At 49.6% G+C, this 24,003-nt stretch overlaps 4 protein-coding genes across 8 annotated transcripts in view; 2 read left to right on the forward strand and 2 right to left on the reverse strand.

The window, feature by feature from the left end:
- HOXC4 (homeobox C4) overlaps positions 1–19,118 on the forward strand; it is a 39,293-nt gene extending 20,175 nt beyond the window's left edge. Inside the window, exons 2-4 of the mRNA XM_050749029.1 lie at positions 16,255–16,371; positions 16,487–17,452; positions 17,947–19,118. Coding sequence (XP_050604986.1) covers positions 17,014–17,452; positions 17,947–18,302 — 795 coding nt within the window. The 5' untranslated portion in view covers positions 16,255–16,371; positions 16,487–17,013 and the 3' untranslated portion in view covers positions 18,303–19,118. The remainder of the gene's footprint in view (positions 1–16,254; positions 16,372–16,486; positions 17,453–17,946) is intronic.
- The window catches only part of ATP5MC2 (ATP synthase membrane subunit c locus 2), a 497,231-nt gene that overhangs the window by 384,401 nt on the left and 88,827 nt on the right, over positions 1–24,003 (reverse strand). The window contains exon 1 of one of the 5 annotated variants that reach the window (XM_050749055.1): positions 17,475–17,478. The exons of the other annotated variants lie outside the window; for them this stretch is intronic. The gene's annotated coding sequence lies outside the window, so the exon portion shown is untranslated. Of the gene's footprint in view, positions 1–17,474; positions 17,479–24,003 lie in introns of those variants that run through there. 5 annotated transcript variants of the gene reach the window in all.
- CALCOCO1 (calcium binding and coiled-coil domain 1) overlaps positions 1–24,003 on the reverse strand; it is a 394,782-nt gene that overhangs the window by 336,851 nt on the left and 33,928 nt on the right. The window lies entirely within an intron of this gene.
- HNRNPA1 (heterogeneous nuclear ribonucleoprotein A1) overlaps positions 1–24,003 on the forward strand; it is a 414,942-nt gene that overhangs the window by 159,316 nt on the left and 231,623 nt on the right. The gene's annotated exons all lie outside the window — the stretch shown is intronic.

Consider the following 24,003-nt stretch of genomic DNA (forward strand, 5'->3'; position numbering starts at 1 on the left):
CCTCGTACCTACTTCCCTACACTGGGGGTGTGTAAGGCCCAGATCCCTGATTTCTCCCTGAACAGGGGCTTCTGCTTTGGAACCTGCGGTAGTTTCCCCACCTGCCAGCCTCCTAGAACATATTTCCAGGTATCAGGGTCTGGCATTGCTCTGGGGGAGTTCATGGAGGGGGCTTCTGGGTTCCAAACAGAGACCATGGAGCCTGCCTATCCACTTTACCCTGGAACCCACCCCCTCTGGCAGCGAGAAAGAAGGGGAAGAAGCATGACTTACCTTCCCGGGGGAGTGGGAAGAGGGGGGACACGGCCCACTCTGAGCAATTAGAGGAGAGAGGAGGAAAAAATAAGAGGACAAAAATATCAACACGACCTCGAAGGCGACAGGTCCTTATGGAAATAAGTAAGTAAATAAATAAATAAGGATCTACCCTCTCCCCGCTCTCCACCCTGCAAGGGGGATGTGGGGGTGGGGCAAAGGAACAGCACCAGGGCTTTTTAGTGTAACTGAGCATTAGAGAAATAGGCATGGCTTCTATGTGAATTTAGGAGTTTGAAACTTTTGGAGGTTATTTATGTGAATAGCCTGAAGGCAAGCCCGTGAGTGGCTCTTGGGGGACCACGTGATATCATTAAACCAAGTTTTATGGTGTAGGGAGAGCTGACAAACCCACAATATATTTACATCATATATAATCTTAACTGTCCAGCCACGCAGCTGCTGGTGAGGTTTAATGCTAGGACAGAGGGCCTGGCAGTTAGAGGGGATTACGGCGCTGGGGACGATGGTGAGAGAGGTTACATCTTCGCAAATGAATCCCAGGCGAACGCTGTGAGTTAATTCTCTTTTTCTCTCTCTCAGACCCTTTCTCCCATTTACCTAGCCACCCATCTCACTTGATAGAAGGCAGTTCCCACTCATTAGGAGGAGGGGAAAAGGCCTTCTCAGGCTGGGGTGGGAGAAGAAAAGAAGCCGAAGAAGCCGCTGGAAGTAGGAAGATGGGGGAGCTTGTCTACCCAGAGCAGCCCTCCCCTTCCCACTCCTTATTCTCTCTGACTGCAAGTCAACTGGGGTAGAGAGGCCTTGGTTGTTTAGAGTTTTGTCAGGTCTTCCTGACCCTTTCAGTTGAGAAGAAAGCAAGCGGCAGCAACAAGGGTGTTTGGTGTCTGTACGGGTATGTAAACTCTAGACACAAGTTTGAAATGCCTCTGGGGCCCCCTGTTCCAGCGAGGGGTGAGTTCAGCCCTTGGCCAGTGGCCCAGAGTCCACGCAGGGTGGGAAGCTGGGGAGAAAGGCAGGGAAGGAGGGTTTTGTGGCTTCTAAGCCCACAGGCTACTGCTGCCTGAACTGGCAAAAGCATCCCAAAGGTAGCTGTTTGAACCCAGAGGTCCCAGAGTGCCCCCTCCCTCCCTCATCGCCAGGTTTGGATGGGCAGCTGTCTCATCCTCTGTAGTTTGGCATCTTAGTCCGTCTGGAGCCAGTGTGGTTTCATGCTTCCTCCTCTCCCTCTAGCTGCTTGGGTCTTCCTGGCATTCCCAGCCCTTGCCTCAGATAAAACTAGGCCCTAAGAGCCCTAGAGGTTCCTGCTGTGAGTGGAGTGTAATTGTGTGTTGAATGGGTGAGGGAACAGAGGCAATGTCTTTGCTAGGCTGGGAAAGTAAGTCCCCCAACCTTAAGGACAGAGTAGCCCCTCAGGGATGGAGCTGGCAGGGCCCAATCTGAGCACTGCACCCTGGGGTCAATCCTAATGCTAGGGCGCTCTTCAGGTTTCTAGGAAGGAGCAGCAGGAGCATTGGGCATGAGAGGCACGTGTCTTCCACACCTGCGAGTGCTATCCCTCCCTGTGCATCACTGGGAGCTAAGCCAGGAAAGAGACAACATGTGAATTCAGGCTCCTGTACTGGCCAGCCATGAATAGCCAGGGCTTTGGAAGCAGGGCTGAAGGCCAGCGGACCCATAAGGGCAACTCCTCCAGGCTGAGAGAAAGGGGTGGGGAGCAGAGGGATGGAGCTAGATCTGCACCTTCCAGAAGGTGGGGCATGCCTGGGGAGCAGGGGTGTCTGGGCGCCTGCTTTGTGAAAAGGTGCTGTTGGGGGATGAGGAGGGAATGTTGTTAGCCTCGCCCCTGCTGCTCAAGGGACTGAGAAAGAACCAAGAAGCAGGCAGACTCTGGGAGAATGAAGCGGGTACAGAGGCCCAAATAAATGGATAGTCTTAGCTGAGCCCCATCCTTCAGTCTAGGGGTCTCTCACTTGCATGAGGAGCTCGGGAACCCGACATGGAGGATTCCCTTGACGCCATCCCTCAGGGCGTCAGTCTCGGCCAAGATTCAGCCTCCCCCACCCTCCTCCCTGATACCTTTATTTCCCTAGGATCACAGGGAATTCTCTCCAGCAACGCATTGGAAAAAACTAATTACCAGTTTCTCCCTTCCTCATTACCCGTCCTTCTTGGCTCACTCCTTCCCTCTAGTCTGTGATTTTGAGGGTTTCTGGAAACTTTCCTATCCAAGCAGCAGGGAGATGGGAGTTTCTCTTGGTCTGTAACTTGACTCTTTCCCTCTCTCCAGCCCCCCCAGGGCTCTGGGGAGCGAGTGCAGTGGTCTTTAACGGGGAATTTAGCCAGGGCCGAAGTCCCACATCCAGGCAAGACTCCACCCTGACACTCGCCCTGACTCCCGGCCAAATCTCAGCCCCATTCCCTTCCTCTCTGTGTAGACGGGCATTCGAGGGTGTTTAAAGATTTACACAGTGTCCCTTGAGCCCTTTGATGACTTCTTCACCCCCTTTTCTGTTCTTTAGGCTCAAAAGTTCCATTTAAATACCACCCCTCTTCCTGTGATAATTGATTCTCCTTCCCCTCAAATAGTTTGCCTCAGCTTTTTACTGTTTTGTAAAAACAGTTTCAATTTCCACCTGGAAACAAGGCAAACACAAAGGAGGCCTGAAATTCTTGGTTTTCCCACCCACTACCCCAAACCCGAATTTGGAGTCCCTCTGGATCGGAGGAAGGGCAGGCAATCAGGTGCCAAGCTTTCCAGCCAACCCGGAAAGCTTTTAATTTTGTTCCTAGGTCTTTAACCCAAGGAGAGGTCAAGCAACCAATCAGAAATGCACTAAGCAGGGTCACATGGTCCCCATCAACCAATCAGCAAAAAATACTTGGGTCTCTGTCTCTCTTTTCCCCTCTGGCCCTGTTCCTTCCTCCCTCCCTCCCTTCCCACCACAGCCTTAGCTCCTGGGTTTACCCTATCTCAGATTTGGAAGCCTGGAGTGATACCCAGCATATTCTGGCCTCCTCTCTCAGTCCCTGAACCATCTCAGGAGTCTTTGGCTTGTCTCCTCAATTTCTTACAAAGTTGTATCTGGGAGTTAATCTCAAATGCACAAGGATGTGAAGTTGTGGGGGCAACCTCTGGATTATTCCCACATTCGCCAGCGTGATTCTACCCAGTTTTCTGGGTGTTGTAGTTGTAGACTCTAAATTAGACTATAGAGCAAATGCGGATATGAACTCCAGCCCTAAATTCAAATTCTGGCTGTGATTATTCCCCATACACTTAAACAAGTATTCACTCTTCTGATTTTCATGAGGGCGGGTGGGGTGATTAGAGGAGAGGACTTTTGATTTATCTTTCTGGAAATGCTCCAATAGCCATTAGCTGTATCAGACTGCCTCAGGCTGATAAAGTTAGGAAGGGAGCAAAAGTGGAGTTTTTTTTGAAAGTTGTGTTTGGTACCTCTCATTTGTCAAATAACTTTGAGCTAGTTAAGGGTTCTGGAAAGGAATGAGCACAGAGAATTCCGACTTTCCTCACTCTCCACATTAAATAGTTGATGGATTTGTTTAAACCCCTTCCTCTTCCATTCTTTTAACAGGATATAATAATAGTAATAATAATAATAATAGACTAGGTGATGATCCTATGTCCTGGCCAATAGCCATCAAAAGGTACAGCTACTGAAGGTGTGGATTTCAGTGTTTGAGTTTACATGGATTAGACCAAGAACAAGCAATAGGCGAGAAACTATTGCTGAGTAAGAGCATCTGAGGCACAGGGAGTGCACATCTATGACAGAAATGCTTGTGTTTCCTGAACACTTCGGCTGGGCCCTGAGCCAGTCCACTGCTGGGTCCAGACCCGGGCATTCTCCCCCAACTCCTTCTCCAGAGCTTTGTTTCAGAGTGAATTTTCTGGTTGGGTTCTCCTTCACTTCTCTTCCTGATCTCTTGCCCTCTTTGAGCTAAGGGGCAGGAGTTCTGATGGACTGTGCCACCTGGACCTCTAAGCCCTCCCCTGGGGGCATTAAAAGCACAAGAATGGGAAGGATAGTCTAGACTGAGCTGGAGTTTTTCAACACCCCACCTCCTTGTTTGTCTTCTGGGTGGAGCTGGTTTGGGGACAATGCCACAGGCCAGTTGGGAAGGATAAGGATGACAAGCCAGAAAAAGAGCAGCTCTTCTCAGAAGTCATTGAGCCCTCACTTCCCAAGTTACCTTCAACCACACTGCTCCATCTGCCTCTTTTGAGACTAAGTTTTGCTCTTGTCGCCCTGGCTGGAGTGCAATGGTGCAATCTCGGCTCATTGCAAACTCTGTCTCCTGGGTTCAAGCAATTCTCCTGCCTCAACCTCCGAAGTAGCTAGGATTATAGGTGCCCACCACCACACCCAGCTAATTTTTGTATTTTTGGCGGAGACGAGGTTTAATCATGTTGCCCGGGCTGACCTCAGGTAATCCACATGCCTCAGCCTCCCAAAGTGCTGGGATTACAGGTGTGTGCCACCGCGTCCAATTTTTTTTTTTTTTTTTTTTTTTTTTTGAGACGGAGTTTCACTCTTGTTGCCCAGACTGTAGTGCAATGGCAGGATCTCAGCTCACTGCAACTTCTGCTTCCTGGGTTCAAGCAATTCTCCTGCCTCAGCCTCCTAAGTAGCTGGGATTACAGGTGTGTACCACCACGTCTGGCTAATTTTGTATTTTTAATAGAGACAGGGTTTCTCCATGTTGGTCAGGCTGGTCTCAAACTCCTGACCTCAGGTGATTTGCCTGCCTTGGCCTCCCAAAGTGCTAGGATTACAGGCATGAGCCACCGCGGCTGGCCCCATTTTCCTCTTTTATGAGTTAGAATTAAAGGACACATTTATTCTTCCCCAGTGAATGGTGTGGCAGGTTGTTGGAGACCAACTCTCCCCTCAGTGTGGACTTCTCACACTGGGTACCAGTTCTCATGAAGAGTTAGGAAACAAAGATGGGGGAGATTGGTTCTATCCACACAGGCACTGGGAAAAGAGATTTTATGAGTGCCTCGACCCCTCCTAATATCTAGGTAAACTTTCTCTTTTTGACTATCGCTCTTCTTCCATAACTGCTTTGGATTGAGTTTTTGAGAGGGGGAATGCCGAAACATCATTGTTCTAGGATTTAAATTAGGTCTTTTTTGCTGAGAAGGCAAGTACCACCACCCTGAGCCTCTTCTTTAGTGGGACTAGGGCCCCTGAAGCCCTTTGAGGTAAAGAAAGAAAATCTGGAATCAGGATGCCAAACTAGGGTTTTGGGGTGAGGGATTCAATTTAAGGAGAAGACAAGGCTATTTGAGAGCCAAGAAAGTCACATCCTTTCCTACCCCTCCCCACTTTTATTGGCTCCTTGTGACCCATATTGGTGTGTCTGTTCTGATAATATCTCCGCTAGCTGCTTCGATGGGGCCCAGGAACCCAAGGAATTGCCAGACAAGGTCTGGGCTGAGGAACTTGGGTGATACAGATCTCTTTATTTTTGAGCCCTACACAACCCTTGTAATCATCTCCCTCTCCCAATCCGAAGGTTCACTGAGAGGCAAAAGGGGAACAGAGATACCTCAGAGGAGGCGGTGTGGGTGTGCAATGTGGGACTTGGGAAAATTGAACTCGGTTATGCAGGACCTTCTTCAGCCTCTAAGGACCACATTTTAGCAGCTATGAGAAGAGGTTGAACACTTGGGCTGGGCCCTGAGCCAGTCCACTGCTCCAGGCATGCTAGGGAGCCAGTGCAGGGAGAAGGCTGCTTCTCTACACCTGCACACATGTACAAAAAAAATTCTACAGTGATCTGCAACCCCATGTGGGCTGGCTGAAATGTGTAGCCTGGTCACCTAGGATCCTTTCGGTTCTGTACCACAGGTCTGAGAGAGGCAATTCAGGCTTGGTTCTTCCCTAGGGTTCATTTCCCCTCGTTCCTGGCCCTGAACACCAGAATACTTGAACACACAGAAATACATATATGTGCCCAAGGAGGGTATGGTAGAGGTCAGAAGCCTGGGCTGGATACAGTAACCAGTATGGAACCAACTTCCCACTCCTTCCCTCCCACTCCATTCTTCCCATCAGCCCAGCTTCGAAACATTTGTCCTCCCTACCCCACCCCCACCCCTCAAGCCCTGAGCAGCTGTTGAGTTTCCTTCCTTCTGCCTTTCTGCAAAACCCAAACCCTAGAGCTGACTCCAAGGATGGTGGCAGCCAGGCTTTCTGTGATCAGTGTCATGTTGTCCCAGACTGAGTTGTTGGGATTTGGACAGACATGGAGGGTCTAAGCAGGCCAGAATCTTATCTGATCTAATCCCCCTCTCCTGCTGTTCCAAGCTCAAACTCCAAACTCCTCAGGGCTCCCTTGCTTAGACATTAGAAAGAAATCTTGTCTAGTAAATACTTCTTTTAAAAGTCAACTTTCTGGCCAGGCGCGGTGGCTCACGCCTGTAATCCCAGCACTTTGGGAGGCCGAGGCGGGCGGATCACGAGGTCAGGAGATGGAGACCATCCTGGCTAACACGGTGAAACCCCGTCTCTACTAAAAATACAAAAAATTAGCCGGGCGTGGTGGCGGTGCCTGTGGTCCCAGCTACTGGGAGGCTGAGGCAGGAGAATGGCGTGAACCCGGGAGGCGGAGCTTGCAGTGAGCCGAGATCGCGCCACCGCACTCCAGCCTGGGCGACAAAGCGAGACTCCATCTCAAAAAAAAAAAAAATAAATAAAAATAAAAAAATAAAATAAAATAAAAGTCAACTTTCTGGCTGGAAAATACAGGGTGTGTGTGTGTGTGTGTGTGTGTGTGCGCGCGTGTGTAGGGAGTAGTAAGGGTCAGGTCTTTCATTTTATGTTGTGTCTCTCCCCATCCCCTGGGTGGAGGAGGGGACATTGGCTGAGGTTTTATTGAGGGTGCTTTTCCTGTTGGGAGTAAAGACAGGGTCGTAAACACCTAGAGGAGGGTGTTTTGATCTGGTAACTTCTCAGGAAGTAGCATCTGAGGTTTTGCTTTGTAAATCACTCTCCCCCAAAGCTGGCTTGGTAGATTGGATTGCACTTCCCCAAGCCCACCTGAGGCCCCTCCTTGCCTCCCTTCCCCAGTAAACTAAAGGAGAACTATAACAGAGCATCTGGAGTCTTCAAAATCCTCTGCCTCCAATTTCTTTTTTTAAAGGCTAGTTGGTGATTTTTTTTCCCCCTCAAAGTTTTCCCCTAAAAAATAATGCAACCTTTCATTTCCTTTCATGCCCATGCAGTCCCTGGTCCCCCAACCCCTCAATCACAAAGGAACTAACATTGAAGGTAAATAGCTTCAGAGCCTGGCTGTAGATATCAGGACTCTTCTGTTCTGGGGCTCATCTCTCCCGGTCACTCTTTCCCCAAGCCCCAAACCCCCTTGGACAAGGTAGAACTTCAGGTGTATAAGAGAAAGAGTTCATGGGAGCTAGGAATAAGAGGAGATGGGAGGGGGGCATAGGGGAACCCCATCATGTACCGCATGAATGAAGGGAGCTCTGCAGTCTGTCACTGGGTTTTTTGTAATTAAGAGATGGGTGCAGGTGTGTGTGTGTGTGTGTGTGTGTGTGTGTGTGTGTGTAAGCCCCCAGCCGTCTCACATCTCTATCTACCAAACAAACAATATATTTTACCTAAATAGCTCCATTTCCTAAAGATAATGAGTGTTCCCCTCCTAAGGATCCCCCACCCCCTCCCTGGCAAGTCTCTCCTTTGAGCCTGGGGCTAAGGAGCTGAAGGAAAACGAAGTTAAAAGCCCTCTAACTCAGCCTTAGTTCAAGCCAGATCAGGTCAGGAAGCTTTCAGGCCCAGGCATCAGGGCTTATATTCATTGCCAGTAAAATGCCCCTATATGCTAGAAATATGTCATAGATTATGAGTTCCTGGGCCCTTTTAGTACTTGTGAAGGCTCTAGTCCACCCTCATTTCTTTCTCAGAGAAGCCTGGGCTGGGATACCCCAAACCCACAAGCACTAGAGATTCCTCTTCATTCCTAGGACTCCATGCAAATAATCTTCACAGAGAGCTCAGCACTCCTATAGTTATATATGTGAAAATGTATTTGTAGATCGTTCGTTCTATGTCTATATCAGGATGTATGTTTTATACTCCTTTTTACTCCATGTTTAAATGCAGATTTATAGATCTTTAGATTTATAGAACCATAGTGAACATAATGGTCCTCAGTCGAATTCCTGTGTGCACTTTACCAATCTTTCTATAGTGGTTGGATGTATATGCTAGGATGTATTGGTACAACTCTCTTGAAACACCTAGTGAATAGTTGGGAATTTTTTTCTTGGTTGGAAAGAGCTACGTGTGTGTTCAATGTGCATTTTGAAAATTTTATCTAGATTTATGCAAGGATCCTAACCCATAAAATAGCTACATATTGAAGCTACATATTTAGAGGTCTTTACAGTCTTTGCATTTTTGCTGAAAAACTTACATGTTTGGACGTATGTTTAGAGATGGTTTCATAATGCATGCATCTGTGTATAGGGGCATAGATCTCCCTTCTAGAAGGACTTAAACTTACTGCATCTCTCTGTCTCCCTCTCTATCTCTGCATCTGTGATATACAAAGATATTAGGTGAGTGGGTGTAGGGAACAAATATATTTATGATGTTTAGCTTATTAAAGCAAGTAATTCTGTCTCTATTTCCAAGACTATCTCCAAAGCTAGTCCCACTGAGTTATCTGCCCCCAAAAACCTACTCTGAGGGTCATAGCCTGCCTCCAGGCTGCCTCTGTGACCCAAGATCCAAGCTGAGGCTCCTTACCTCTCAAGATAGCCACTAAAAGGAAGGGTGAGAGAAGGAAGGGGAGAGTCCTCCAGCCCAGTTCCTCTTGGATCCCCAGGGCGAGAGGCTGACAGGGGCTTGTAGGTCTCCCTACACCCCCAACTGGGCCTTTGAAATGTGGGGGAAAAGGGGATCAAGTCCCCAACAATTTTTGTAGGGCGCCCAAATGATGCCAGGGTTATTGCACAACCCATAGGTTCCTCCTCCCCGGTTGTTCTTGGTGCCCAGGGCCCAATTAAGCGGCCGCCTTGCTCCCAGCAACCCCGCTCTTATCGGCTGGGATTGATGCCTCAGCGGCTCCTGTATATCATTTCCAAGATTTTTTCTGTCCAACTCCTCGGCTCCTTTGGCTTCCGCGGCTTTGACTAATGATTGCTACAGATGCCAACGTCTCCAGAATCCTAATAGCCAGGCAGGCGGACTCTTATTTACCCGGCAACATTGCTGTGGGGGCGGGGGCCTGGGGGGCAAGTATTGGGGTGTTGTAGGTCAGGGGACGGGGAGAAAGTTGTGGCCAACTCAAGTGTCACTGAACTTCTTCCCAGTCAGAAAGACATTCCCAATCCCCTTCTGACCTTGAGGAAAAAATATATATGTGTATATATATACTGTTAATAGTAACTAATTGCTGCCTCGTTAGAAAAGATCAAAGAATGAACACAACGTAGGAGAATAAGCAGAGCAATGTTTATTTGTTGTAAATAAATGAGAGATTAAGTGGAAAACCAGCAGTTTGGGGAGGAAAAAGAGAAAGGGAAAGAAGTCAGCCACAGTGGGAGAAGGGGCTCCTTTTCTTCATTTCTTGTCTTCCCCTTTCTCCTCTCACCCTAAGTCTACTCTTCTCACCAATTTCTCCCCTCTTTCCCTTCCTTCGCCTCACCTTCAATCCGTCGGGTGGAGGGGCTGAACAGCGTGTTCCCGGGCGGAGGTGGGCGCAGCCACCCCAGGCTGCTGCAGGGTGCCCGCTGAGGCTGCCAGGGCGAGGGGGCCTCTGGGCTGTGGAGCGAAAGTCAGATCCACCGCCTACTGCGGGGTAGGGGCCGCAGCGGGGTGGGCCCTCTTGCGCTGACCGGCGTAAAGTTGTGGCCGAATTCGCGTCTCTTCTGGTGCTTCTCGCCCGCCAGCGCGGGGCCCAGGTGTTTGGGGCGAAGGGACTCGAGCTCCCCGCAAGCCTGGAGCCAGGCGTCGCGCTTCCTCCGGGCTCAATCCAGACCTTCCAACACACACCTCATTCGGGGGAGGAGAAAAGCACAGAACCGCGGAGAGCCCAGCTCTTTGGCCAGGCCTGAAGGGATAACCCACACAGGGAACGTTTTCCTATCAGAGAATAATGGAGCACAAAATAATTCAGAAAGCGAGTGGGCAGGACCACAGCCTGAGAGTCCCGCGCCGCAGAGCCGGTTGCCGCCCGAGCACCGCGGCAGGACCATTTCGTTGGAATGTAGGGCGAGGCCGCAGCCAGCCCCGGACCCAGGCCGCGAGGTGCGCGCCGGCAGCCGAGGGGCCGCCTCTAAATTACAGCCCGCCGGGAAGACTCGGAAATACAAAAAGGGAGCCGAAAGATTTAAACAGTCGGAGGGAGAGGCGTCCCGAGGCGGCCAAAGCGGAAATCAATCACGTAATTAAAACAGGGAGGGGGCGAGGCCCGAAGCTGGGGGTCCCGGGTTCGGAGAAGGGGGCCAAGGTGCAGGCCGAGGCTGGCGAGCGGCTTAGGGACGTGGCTCGCCCGCCAGGAACAGAGCGCTCGGAGGGGCTTCGGGGAAGTTTATAACACATCGCTATTGATTCCCACTTGGCTGGGAAGAGCAGACTCTGGTGCCCTCTCCCAGGCCAGACCCTGAAACCGCCGATGGCCCTTTCTCCGACTTTCCCATTTTTGTGGGGTTGAGACGCGCAATTGCAGTTGAAGGCCGTTCCCCAGATCCCACTGGTGCCACGATTTTGCCAAGGCAAGTTTGCGAACCCAAATGGCATCAAGATGCTGCCTCTGGGTTTGAGGGGATGGAGGGAGGTGACACCCCAGTTTCAGGCACTTAGAAATCTCTCTCGGCCTTGATTCCTCCAACCCAGGATTCAAGGCATGCCGATCTATGGGCCGAGGCTTGGAAGGGGTGTGCGAGGCAGACGGGGTTATTAAAGGGGGAGCTTGGGGCTGAGCAAACTGGATCCTTTTGGGCGGGAAAGGAGAAAGAACAGCTCCTGGAAGGGGAAAAAAGGCACCCCGGGAGCTGTGTTTTGTGAGGGGAAGATGTTCTTATTATTGAGGTTAATCATGGTAATGATCTGATATCGCTGGGTCAGCCCAGGAGACCGCGCTCTCCAAAGTTCTTTCTCACAGAGGTTTCTCGAGGAGTCAAGGGTTCCCCAACTTGACTGTGGTTGGGGTAAATAAAATAAAGACCTCCAATCCCTTCCTCTGCCGTTTCCTCTCCCTCCCTTAAAAACTCCAGAAAAAGGGAAAGCTTATAAAATCTCCAACACCCCACTTTTTCCTCGACTCTCTCCAGTTTACTAAAATGCATGGTCTTTGGGAATTGAGCTTTTCTGGGTCACCCTTCTTGTGAAGCAACAGAGGTGACCCGACTGAGTCCCCATGAATTCTGATGCTGACCCTGGAGAGGACCCAGGATTCCCTTGCCTACTGTAGAATTCTCTCTCTATCCTTAGCTTTTCCCAGTCTCTGCCTTCTTTGCTCTTGGGTGCCTAATCTCATGGGTCTCTGGCAGTTCAGAGGCCAAGAACAGATTAAGGCACTTTGAGATACCCTCATAAACTCTTAAAAGTGTTTCCAGCTTCCTGTCATCTCTTTAATACTGGGAGGACCAGGCCAGGGAGCCCTCCATAAACTAACCTAAGGCCAGCCTGGTTTCTAGATCTTTTCAAGCCAAATTTAGGTTCCTTGAAAAATAAAACTCCCCCTCCCCAGCAAGAAATTCAGGTTACAAACCTGCAGCAGAGCAAGGTTCCTGCATCCACACATCAGAAGTTTCAGCAACAATTTTCATAATATGAAGAATTAAAGCTTGCATCAAAGTTAGCAAGGGACACCCCAAACCAAGTTTTAAAAAGCAGTCTTGAAGAGGGGTGGGGGTCAATGAGGCTGGGATGAAGGAGGAAGGTGGTGGGGAACCCAATCTCTAACTAACAATTTCTCCAGCATAAAAATGAAACATCAAATTCGTTAGCCCAGGGCCTTCATTTTTCCCCTTCCACATTATAACTAGTTATTGAACTCGCTGGAAGATCTAAAGGCCATTTGCGAAGAGACAAATTTCAATGGAGTTTCCTCATCAATAACCCCATGGCAGTGACCTATTGGAACAAGTCAAACACCCGAGGTGAAATGCAGGTCACTCTGTCTAACCAATATTAAAATGCGGCCACTTTTTAAAAAGCCACTTTAAACGAGATTTAAGGAAAATTGAATTCCAAGGAAGGCAAGGCAAGGCGGGGGAAATCCATGAGAGGACCTCGCCTATGGTCTCCAAACAAACAAGAGAAATTCATCTTCAATATTTTAAAGGGGGGCAAATTAACATTCCATGATTGCTTTTTTTTTGAGACTATAAGCTATTCCAGGAGAAGAAAAAAGGTTGAGTATTTTCTGGTGACATATCCAGGTTATTAAAATCATTTTAGACCAATTCATTACTTTTACTGACAAGAGATTTAAGAAAAAATCAATTAAGCATTTGCATATTCTTTTGCATACATTAGCCCTGGCTGGGGCATTAGAAAGGGACAAACACGCGCACACGCACACACACACACACACACACACACACACACACACACGAAAAAAATGGGATATGAGCCTTGATTTAGTTTGGGGTTTTCAAGTTGCCCAAAGGAAAAAAAATCAAAGTGAAATGAATTGCCTGATTGCATACCATCTAAAAGTCAATTTATGTGAGTGAAAGGAAACAGACATGTTGCAATTTTTAATCCCTAAAACAACAACAACAACAACAACATTCACACACATAAACCCTGCATTTTAAAGAGTAGGGAAAGGAATGACCCTCATTTTCCTTCCCTTTGCCCTCCAAATCCTGAATTGGTTCACCCATTTATTTTTCTCCCTTGGAAAAATCAGAGAGGGGTGAGATTTTAATGCAGCAGAGAATCTGTGGAGCCGCTGAGCTCTCTCAGCCGGCAGCTTGTTACTGGGGAGGGGAGGAATATGGGTTATCCAACGGTCAGTATGGTAATCCAGGCACAATAAGGCCTCACACACAATGGACACATATTTTTCTTCAGCGATGTCAGAAGGGAAGCGCTTTGTACTGAAACGTGTTTCCGAAAGAGAAACCAAATCGAGATTTAGAAAGGGGATGGGGTGGAGGGGCAATTGCAGAGAGCATTTGGATGCTGGCAAAAGGTAGTCAGAAAAAATAAAAACAAATAAAACTGGGGCAAAGTAAGGTGGAGGACAGGGCAGAGGTGCGGTCCCTGGGCCAGCAAGGCGGGAGGCAGGAGGGTGAAACACAAAAGAAGACAGGACCAGATACAAGGATTCATCACAGATGAGAGCTGCTTTAGTACCCCCACCCCCTCCCAATTAAGCCATTGCTAAGTGCAAAAGCCCTTCGAACGGATTTTATTTCTGTGCTTGTAATAATATCCAGGTGAAAATGTTTGTGTGTATGTGTGTGGTATTTTACCCATGTGATAGGCGACTTCCTTGCTATTAAGCTATAGGAGCCCAAAGGGAGTTGCTGTTGTTGTTTTGTAAATGATATAGACGAGTGTGGGCACGTTTAGGGGAACCTTGGAGATTTCACTTTCTGGATGTGCATGTTGCATTAGCTGCACAAACCTGGAATGAGAACTCTACATATTTATAGCTGCATAAAGAGGCATTTAATATATTAATAAATATTAATAGTGTGCATGCATATATGTTAACCATAATAACCAAAGACAGACTTGACATTCAGTTGGGGGCATCTGAACCCTCTGTGTCTACTACTTACACTGGCCCAAAGTCAGTCTCCTTGACCCACCTGCAGAAGTTCAGAAACCTGGCCGGGATGAGATGTGACAGGCAACATATTGGGGAGGACTTCTTAACAAGTCCAGGAGGGTGAAGATTGAAGAAAAGAGGGTTAGGGCCAGGGCAGGGATGGTAGAAGGTGAGTGTGAGGGCTGAGAGGAGGAGAGTCAGGCTCACAGCTCACCTTTCCAGGTGAGGCAGCCCTATCCAGGTACAGGCCTAGAAGGGGGCAGGGAGTGGGGCCCGGTTTCCTCCCTCTTCATCAACCCTCTCCGCAGGGTACCAAAGTTTGCTGAGCTTTGGACTTCCCCATGGAGTCATCTGGGACTATAGTTCAGACTTAGGTACTAGGATTCAGCACTGGTTTCCCTTTGCCCTCTTCCAGCAATTTTTAATGAATCCACCCCCATCACCAATGATTAAAATAAGACAACCCTCACACAACTCAAACCACTGTTAGCCAAGCAGTAGCCTTCCTCTGCCCCCTCACTCACAGTCTCAAGTTCCTCTCCAACCTAACCAGCCTGTCCTCACATGCAGAGGGTTCCAGACAAGAGTGGGCAAGGGTTCTCAGCCAACTCTGAGAATTTGGGAATCTCCATAAGAGGTGGTCAGCCTCTGGGGAACTCCTGTTCCTTCACCTGGCCAGGTGACAGTGGGGATGGGCACTGTCCTCTTGGAGAGAGAGTATTCAGGGACCCCCAAGTGCCAGCTCTTTGGAAGCTAAGCGCTGGCCCTGCTGAGCCTGGGGTGAGGTTGGGGGCCTAAACATTAGAAGAGGGAAGGCAGTGAGGGCCCAGGCGGGAATCAGCACCCTTTGGGCACTGCCTGTGGTCCAGCTTCCCTCTCATTCCAGCCCTCTGGGGAAGCCCTAATTTGGAAGTGCAAACCCTCTCCAACATCCCAAAGGTGATGAAGAAAGGATGGGAATCTCTTGCTTTCAGTCTCCCTCTCACAAGGGCTTTATTTTTTTTCCCTTTCCCCTCCTCATTCCCTTAATTGCAGATGTTCTAATTAAACCCTCAAATAGTTGTTATGCCGTTTTAAAAGGTACTTATTCAAGTGTCAACCAGGCTGGGCTAGGAGGAGGCAGCGTAGGGCGGCGAATTAAAGGTAGATTGACTAATCACGGCGGCGATCATAATAATAAAATCAGAGGGGAAAAAATCACATTACCACTTTTCGTGGAAAGGAGGGAGCAGGCAGCCAGCGGCCGCCAGCCCCGCGCCGCCGCCGACACAAAGAGTGCGGGCGATTCCGCGAGACTGATTTATGACGTTTTACAGCCCTATAAAAGCTGTAGCGACGAGGCAAGCGCTCCTACCACCGCTGGCAGATTTAGTCTAATAAATAAAACATAAACAGTTAACTTTATGTGTCACTTTTATTGTTATCAAGTAAAATATAGCCGAGCCCCGGCAAGCTATGATTTTAAACTATAATTGTTATCAAGTACAACAAGGGGACCCGGCTCCCTCCCTGGGCTCTCCCCTCTGCTACCCCCCCAACTCTGAGTTATGGGCGATCAGTTAATTGGAATCGGTGGCCTGACAGGGCCACCCCTAGCTGGGGGGGGGGGGGTTGGTGGTTAGGAAAGCAGCTTTTCCTGGCCCCCTCCCTTCTCTATGGCCCTGCCACCCTCCTCCATCAGAGTACTACTGTGAGTGGGAGGCAGAGAGAGGGGAGGGGGTGTGAATGGGCTGGAGACCCCCAAGGCTGGCCCTGCCTCCCCAACTTGGTGAGCTTAGCCTTCCGTTTTTGGAAAGCAGCCTGGAGCTGGCCCTTAGGAATTCGTGTTTACATGTAAACACACGTGTTACATGGATACAGCTCCTAGCGAGAAGCAAGCAGGCTCTACCCACACAGGCCTCCCTATTAGCTAGGTCTGCCCTCTGTGGGGACAGAGAAAGAACTCTCAGGGTCTTGGCTGGGCACCATCAGAGGGCACTGACTCCTGGCAGAAAGCTCTCCTCCCTGCCCCAGCTCCTTGGAGATAATTGTCAGAAAATAGCAGGCCGGGCTGAATGGGGAGTGGAAACAGGAGCCAGCAGTAGAAGAGATCCTCTGCTCTGGGGCTGGGGCAGGGAGGGTCAGTGGGTAGCAGGGGAAGGCGAGACTTCTGAACTCTGCTTTTGCCAACCACTTCCTGTCTCTCTTCAGCGGGGGCTCAACCCCCAGACCTCCAGATATGACGTCAGAATCATTTGCATCCCGCTGCCTCTACCTGCCTGGTCCAGCTGGGACCCTGCCTCACCGGCCCCATGGCCAGAGGGTTGGGTGAGTGTGTATGGGGAAGAGGGCTGGACTCTGGTATCCTTGGATGGGGGGCACTCCAGGCTCTCCAGCCTCCTCGGCTTAGCCTGGGCCCCTCCCCATCCAACCTCCACTCCAGTCCTCATTCAACTTCCTCTTCCTGCGAAAGAGGGGCGCTGCCCGGTGACCTACACAGACTGAGACACGATCGCCATGAATGGAGACCTCTGGAAAAGCTCAAGAGCCGAGGCCCACGGGGCCCAGCAGAGGCCTGAGGGGAGACCCTGGGCGGGGGCTGAATCACTGCCTCCCGACAGCCCCCCAATGCCCGGGCTTTGGAGGGGAGCCGGGAGCTTCCCATCTCCTTTTGCAGGGGAGGGTTGTCAGTCTGACGGGATGTGCACTGGCGGCACCCCAACCCCTGCCAGCTAACCCCACATCACCACCACCCACCCCCCAGCACCACCACCACTACACACACAAAAAAATTGGATACATTTTGAATAAAGCGATTCGGTTCCTTATCCGGGGACTGGGTTGCTCCGTGTGATTGGCCGGCGGAGTCACATGGTGAAAGTAACTTTACAGGGTCGCTAGCTAGTAGGAGGGCTTTATGGAGCAGAAAAACGACAAAGCGAGAAAAATTATTTTCCACTCCAGAAATTAATGATCATGAGCTCGTATTTGATGGACTCTAACTACATCGATCCGAAATTTCCTCCATGCGAAGAATATTCGCAAAATAGCTACATCCCTGAACACAGTCCGGAATATTACGGCCGGACCAGGGAATCGGGATTCCAGCATCACCACCAGGAGCTGTACCCACCACCGCCTCCGCGCCCTAGCTACCCTGAGCGCCAGTATAGCTGCACCAGTCTCCAGGGGCCGGGCAATTCGCGAGGCCACGGGCCGGCCCAGGCGGGCCACCACCACCCCGAGAAATCACAGTCGCTCTGCGAGCCGGCGCCTCTTTCAGGCGCCTCCGCCTCCCCGTCCCCAGCCCCGCCAGCCTGCAGCCAGCCAGCCCCCGACCATCCCTCCAGCGCCGCCAGCAAGCAACCCATAGTCTACCCATGGATGAAAAAAATTCACGTTAGCACGGGTAGGCAACTTTGCTTTTTGCTCCCCCCCCTCCCTCTCGTCTTCCCTAGCGCTCCCCACCCTCCTCGGCCCCCTCTGGCCCCCGTCCTCCTTTCTCTCCTTCCCCCTCTCTCTCCAGGAGCGACTCTGGGTTAGCACAATTGAACTGGATTTACGAGCGAGAATGGGTAATTACATCCCCCATAAATTTTATGGCTTAGCTACTCTGGGCAGTCCGAGCCATGTGCTACGATCTGTTATGTATGTGTGAAAACTATGCTGGCTTTCTAAGGGCGCATAAATAATTCAGTGTCGTTACAATGAGGATTCCCCTCTTATTACACTACAAAGTCTTCAGCTTCCTTCAACTTCTTTATAACCCATTTAAGCTTGATGACTTTATTTCCACCACTCCCTCCTCCTGTTCCTCAGAGCTGAGGATGAGGTGAGGGTGGGGGGCGGGGTGCCTGCTGCCTCTGAACCCCACTATTTGCTTTTCCCCTCCCCCTCCCCCAGTGAACCCCAATTATAACGGAGGGGAACCCAAGCGCTCGAGAACAGCCTACACCCGGCAGCAAGTCCTGGAATTAGAGAAAGAGTTTCATTACAACCGCTACCTGACCCGAAGGAGAAGGATCGAGATCGCCCACTCGCTGTGCCTCTCTGAGAGGCAGATCAAAATCTGGTTCCAAAACCGTCGCATGAAATGGAAGAAGGACCACCGACTCCCCAACACCAAAGTCAGGTCAGCACCCCCGGCCGGCGCTGCGCCCAGCACCCTTTCGGCAGCTACCCCGGGTACTTCTGAAGACCACTCCCAGAGCGCCACGCCGCCGGAGCAGCAACGGGCAGAGGACATTACCAGGTTATAAAACATAACTCACACCCCTGCCCCCACCCCATGCCCCCACCCTGCCCTCACACACAAATTGACTCTTATTTATAGAATTTAATATATATATATATATCGGTTCTTTTCTCTCTTCCTCTCACCTTGTCCCTTGTCAGTTCCAAACAGACAAAACAGATAAACAAACAAGCCCCCTGCCCTCCTCTGCCTTCCACTGTTAAGGACCCTTTTAAGCATGTGATGTTGTCTTAGCATGGTACCTGCTGGGTGTTTTTTTTTTTTTTTTAAGGCCATTTGGGGGGTTATTTATTTTTTAAGAAAAAAACTGCAAAAATTATATATTGCAAGGTGTGATAGTCTGGTTTGGGTGAATTTCAGGGGAAATGAGGAAAAGAAAAAAGGAAAGAGATTTTAAAGCCAATTCTCATCCTTCTCCTCCTCCTTCTTCCCCCCTCTTTCCTTAGGCCTTTTGCATTGAAAATGCACCAGGGGAGGTTAGTGAGGGGGAAGTCATTTTAAGGAGAACAAAGCTATGAAGTTCTTTTGTATTATTGTTGGGGGGGGTGCGGGAGGAGAGGGGGCGAAGACAGCAGACAAAGCTAAATGCATCTGGAGAGCCTCTCAGAGCTGTTCAGTTTGAGGAGCCAAAAGAAAATCAAAATGAACTTTCAGTTCAGAGAGGCAGTCTATAGGTAGAATCTCTCCCCACCCCCATCGTGGTTATTGTGTTTTTGGACTGAATTTACTTGATTATTGTAAAACTTGCAATAAAGAATTTTAGTGTTGATGTGAAATGCCCCGTGATCAATAATAAACCAGTGGATGTGAATTAGTTTTACGTCAATGTCTGATGGTTTCTTTTTATCTCCCTCCTTTCTCTGGCCTGGTAACATCCCATCTTCTCTATAGTTGCCTAAGTTTACTTTAAACAAACACACAAATCTTAGCTCTCCATTAGTCTTCCAATGTCCTCAGAAGAAACAGCAAAAGGGTTGGGGTATGGGATCTTCAGAAGAGGGGATGTGGAAGATTAAGGCTAATTTCTCCAGTCCCCTTGCTTCCCCCTGAGTCTGCAGAGAGGCCAGACTCCTCTGGGGGCACTTCAGTGGAGCTAAGGGTGGAGGGTGTCTCACTTTTCTATAGTTAGGTACAGTTTCTTCTTTCTGTATGTTCTCTCTCTTCCCTTCTCCCTCCTCTGTGCTGAGTAGGCCTGCCTAATTTGTAGACAAGAGGGCACGTTTAGGGAGTGGGAAGGAGAAGAGTTTTCTTTCATCTTTAGGGCTCTTTTGGGATGAGGGATTAAGGAAGACATCCCCTCAACATTTGAGTTCTTAAAAGAAGAAAGGTTTCGAGCTGGTGATTCTGAAGCAGCAAAGTGACCTGTCAGGATGCCTTCTGTTTGTTTAGGCTTGGAAAAAGGGGTAAGGTGGAGGCCAGAGGCCTGGGAGTTTCCCTTGCTATGGATAGGCCTCAAAGGTTGATGCCTGGAGATAATGAAATATTTTTACCTTTTTATTCTCTTCTATTATGGACCTGCCAGGTGTTGAGAAGAGACTTAGGGAGAGTCAAGGACCAACCTCTCTTTCTATAACCTCCCAGGTCCTGGCAGTGTGTGGGGATAGCCTGAACAAGCCTCTCTGGCTGTAAAGAAATAAATTAATTAAATAAAATTGTTTCCTTGGGGCTAAAAAAGAAACAAAAAATCTTGCCTGGATTACCTGAATAATACATTCAAGCCAAAGGCTCCCAAATAATTCTGGTCTGAGAACCAGGCCCTAGCAAGGCCTGCTTAATTTTTTGCTTGTTTGTTAGGAGAAAGTGGGAGGAGGGCTGTTGGTGAGCTTCTTCTCAGATGATTTATCCATATTTCAGGAAGAAAGGCAATTAGAAGTAGAAGACAGAGGGAGAAGAGATCTAGGGTACGCAGGGAAGCCAGGGATATCCCTTCTCCCATCCCCAAATTCTGGAGTGAAAGGTAACAGCAGGACTAAGTTGTACAAATCACATTGGTGTGATTTGAATTTATTTCCTTTTGAACCACTTGCTGGATGTTACTTGCTCTGTGTGTGTGTGTGTGTGTGTGTGTATGCATGCCCTCACAAGTGTGTGTGTTGGGGGGAATCTCTTAGTCCTTTAGGTCTACTTTTCCTCCCTCAGTGGTACCCTGGAGACAACAAAACATGCTGCCTACAGTGCGAGGAGGCAGGCCAACAATTATCTGGAGTTTTTTATGTGATCAAGTGAATTAGGGGCCAAATCTGACTGTAGCCCCTATCGTCTTGAGGCGATTGCCCTTGGAACAGAAAAAGGGGGTTCTAACTGCGCTTGCGAAAAGGGAAGGAAGGTCTAAGGGCACCAGGGTGTCTTTTCAAGCCTGTAAAGGAGCTAAGATGGAAAGCAGGGAAGGGGTAAATTGAGATCCATGGTTCTTTCCTAAGTTTGCTGTGTGACTTTCAGGGAGTTTATCCTTCTCCTCCCAAAAGTGGAAGAGATGAGAGTGAGGAGGGGGAAAATTATTACATTTTATTTCCTAAGTTTCTCCCTGAAATTGCTGAAGGAACACTCTAGTTCAGGAAAAGCAGCATAAAAGGGTTGGGACACTTATTTTATTTCCCCTTCTTTATGTCTTCTATTTCTTCTCCTTCCTCTTCCCTCACATACATGGTCATTCTCTGTGTGTCTCCTTCTGTCCTTTATGGTCTGAAAAGGAGAAACATCAGAAATCCATAATTCTTGACAAATGAACCCAAACTAAAATCCCTTACATTTGAGTTTGAAGATTTTGTCCTCTGGCCTTCCCTCCAGTGGGCTCCATTTTCTCCCCTTTCCCCAAAGTTCTCCTTTGCCTTGGACTTCGTCACCCAGAATGGCAGGGCAGGGTTGGGATGTGGGGGGCCAATCTGGGCCAAGGGCCCCAAGCCCCAGCAGTCTTGGTCCCTGCTCTCTGCCTGATGCTGCTACAGCCTCACTGGAAGCTGAGGGCTGAGCTTTTATTTAAGTTGGGTTGAGCAGTGGGGAAAGACTGGGGGGAGGACACAGCCCAGGTTCACGGGGAGGACACAGCATTTTCTCTCCCATTGCCTTTATATTCTGCAGCGCCTCTGACCTCTCCCCCACCCCCATCTCTGACCCTCCCAAGCCAGCCCTTGCTCAGCCCTGGTCTCCAGATAGGATGCCGCTGCTTTTGTAGGACTGGGGATTTCTTGCCCAGAGTAATGGGAGAGGCAAGGTGCAGGAATGCCTGTAAGTGCATTGTATCCCTCTCTCTTCAATGGCTAAGTAAAAAGAAGACGTGTGAAACGGCGACACCGATCTTCCAGGGTTCCTTCTCTCCAAGCGCCAGGAGATCCCCATAGGCCAAAGATCCCTTTGACATGTAAGTAGTTAGCACTCGGTCTGCTCTGGGGGTGAGGAGCACAAAAGTTTAAACTCTATTTGCCAGTCAATTTTTGTCACGATCCCCGGTCTTAGGGAGTGAAGGCGGTCTTAGGGAGTGAAGGCGGGAAATCCAATTGTGAGCGGAGGGGTTCTGCTTGGAGAAAAAGACGTTTCTGTGCCGAGTCTGTGTACCCGGGGAGTAAAGAAATTTGGCTCAAAAAAGAGAGAGAGAGTCTGAGAAAGTTAGACTGAGGGAAAGGGACTGAGGCACGTTCCCTGTCCGAGGGTCTCTTGCTGTTGTTTGTGTAAAGTTTCCTACGAAGTTTTCTCTGCAATCTGTGCTTCAGTTTTCTTTCTGCTTGGATTTGGCAGATTGAAATCCAGAGACAGCTTCCCACAGCTAGGGGTGTGTGTGTGTGTGTGTGTGTGTGTGTGTGTGTGTGTGTGTGTGTGTGTGTGTGTGTGTTGGGGGAGTGGTAGGGAAGTGAAAACAATTGAAAGGTTTGCTGGGAGCTTGGGGCCAGGGTGTCCTTCTCTGCTTTTCTAGGATTAGGGGAGACTGACTCTGAAAGGGGCCCTTAAGATCAAGGGTGCTATGACGGGACGGAGCGTGCGCTGGAGCAACTGTACCATCTTTTTCTCTGCTTTTTGCCCAGTCCTGGGGGAGCATGCTATTGCACTCACAAAACCACCGCTCCAGGTTTTCCACAGCTTCTATCTGGCACCGCACCTATGGAGAGCTAATTTTAATTTAAATGTTCCCCTTCCAAGAGACCCCTCTCAGGCTTGGAATGAGAGATGGAAGATCCCTGAACACCAGAACTCCAGCGGCCACCAGAGCAGAGGGAATATTTATTACCTCTCTGGATGTCATTACCTAAGAATACAATTTTATGAACTTCCTAATCTGTTAGCTTGATTTATCTGGATGGGCAGGAGCCCAAAACAAACATTTGGGGGATTTGGTAAAAAAGAAAAAAAAAAAAAGTCTTTACCTCTTACCAATCTTTCTGATAGAGCCGACCACCCCTCTCAGCCTGCTTTTTCTGCACCCGGCATTCCCAGCCCCATTTTGATTTTTCTCCTTCAGCTTGTGGCTGCTTGGGTGTTGGAGTTTTAGCTGCCTCTTGATAATTTAAACTGGGGGTGGTGAACTCTGAACCACAGACCTGTGAGAAGCCCTCCAACATTTCAAAACCTGCACAGCTCAAGAAGCTCAGACCCCTTTGGAACTTGGGGAGCAGAAAGAAACTAAAGCCCATCTGGAGTTTGCTCATCGGCCCTCCAAGGTCAGGAGCCCTTGGGTCTCCCTCCAGTCCTCCGCGTTTTTCTTCTCTTCTCTCTGGTGTCAGTTCCGTAGCTCTTTGAACGCAGGGCCAATCCAGCAGAGCCCACATCCAGGCCTGCCGGGATAAGGGCCTCTGCAACCCCATCTTCCTGCTTTTCCTTTCTGCCAGGCCTAGAGGATAAATTGGGAGGAAGGAAAGACAAGGATGGGTAGGCAATCTCAGAGTATGTTTGAGGGTGAATACGGTTACAGAGCCTAATAAATAGGAAAGGACTATTTTAAATTTCCAGGCCCCATCAACATTTTCAGATACCTGAATAGGCAGCATCCTCTAGGGTCAGCTCTGCCTGCCTCGATGGGGTATGAGTGAAACCAGAAGAGTGTCGCCTCTACTCACTCCTCCTTTCTGACTCCCTCTCTTCCCAGCATCAAGGGTCGGAAAAGGAAAGTATACAGTATTTTAATTTCCAGGCAGAAAAAAAAAACCCTGGAACTGAGTGTGCAGGAGGCACTGCCAGATAGCCAAACCCTAGGTTCCACTCTGGAGCTCTGGCTTCCCGGGAAGCCTGGCCGCGAGAGAATGGGGCAAAATGTGACTGTCTTCATAGGGTGGGGGTGTCCCAGCTCCCCTTCTCGCAGAGGCCGGGGTCTTGAGGGTCACCAAATGAGGCCAGCGCGGGCAAAGGCGAGGTTTCAGGGGCCGGCGGCAGCCAGGCTCCTCCTCCGGGTTCCACGCCGCGTCCGCCCTGGGTGCGGTGTCGCCTTCAGCTGGGTCACGACCCCGGGCTTGGGCGGACAATAGGGCGCGGGGCGGGGAGCGCGGGCTGCGTGGCCGGCTGAGCTGGTTCACTGCGCGGTGGGGTTCACTGCGCGGTGAACTCCGCTCGGCCTGAGGGTCTCGCCCTTTAGATCCCAGCCTCTCCTTTCTTCCTCCTATCTCACCTTCCATTTTTTTCGTGGAAAAGTGAGAGGACCCTCAATCTCTGATTGACTGATACCCTACTGCTACCACCTCCCAATAATGAGATTTCATTTTCATTAGAAATGAAAAGATAGT

Source organism: Macaca thibetana, chromosome 11 (genome assembly GCF_024542745.1).
Source record: "Macaca thibetana thibetana isolate TM-01 chromosome 11, ASM2454274v1, whole genome shotgun sequence".
NCBI lineage: Eukaryota > Metazoa > Chordata > Mammalia > Primates > Cercopithecidae > Macaca > Macaca thibetana.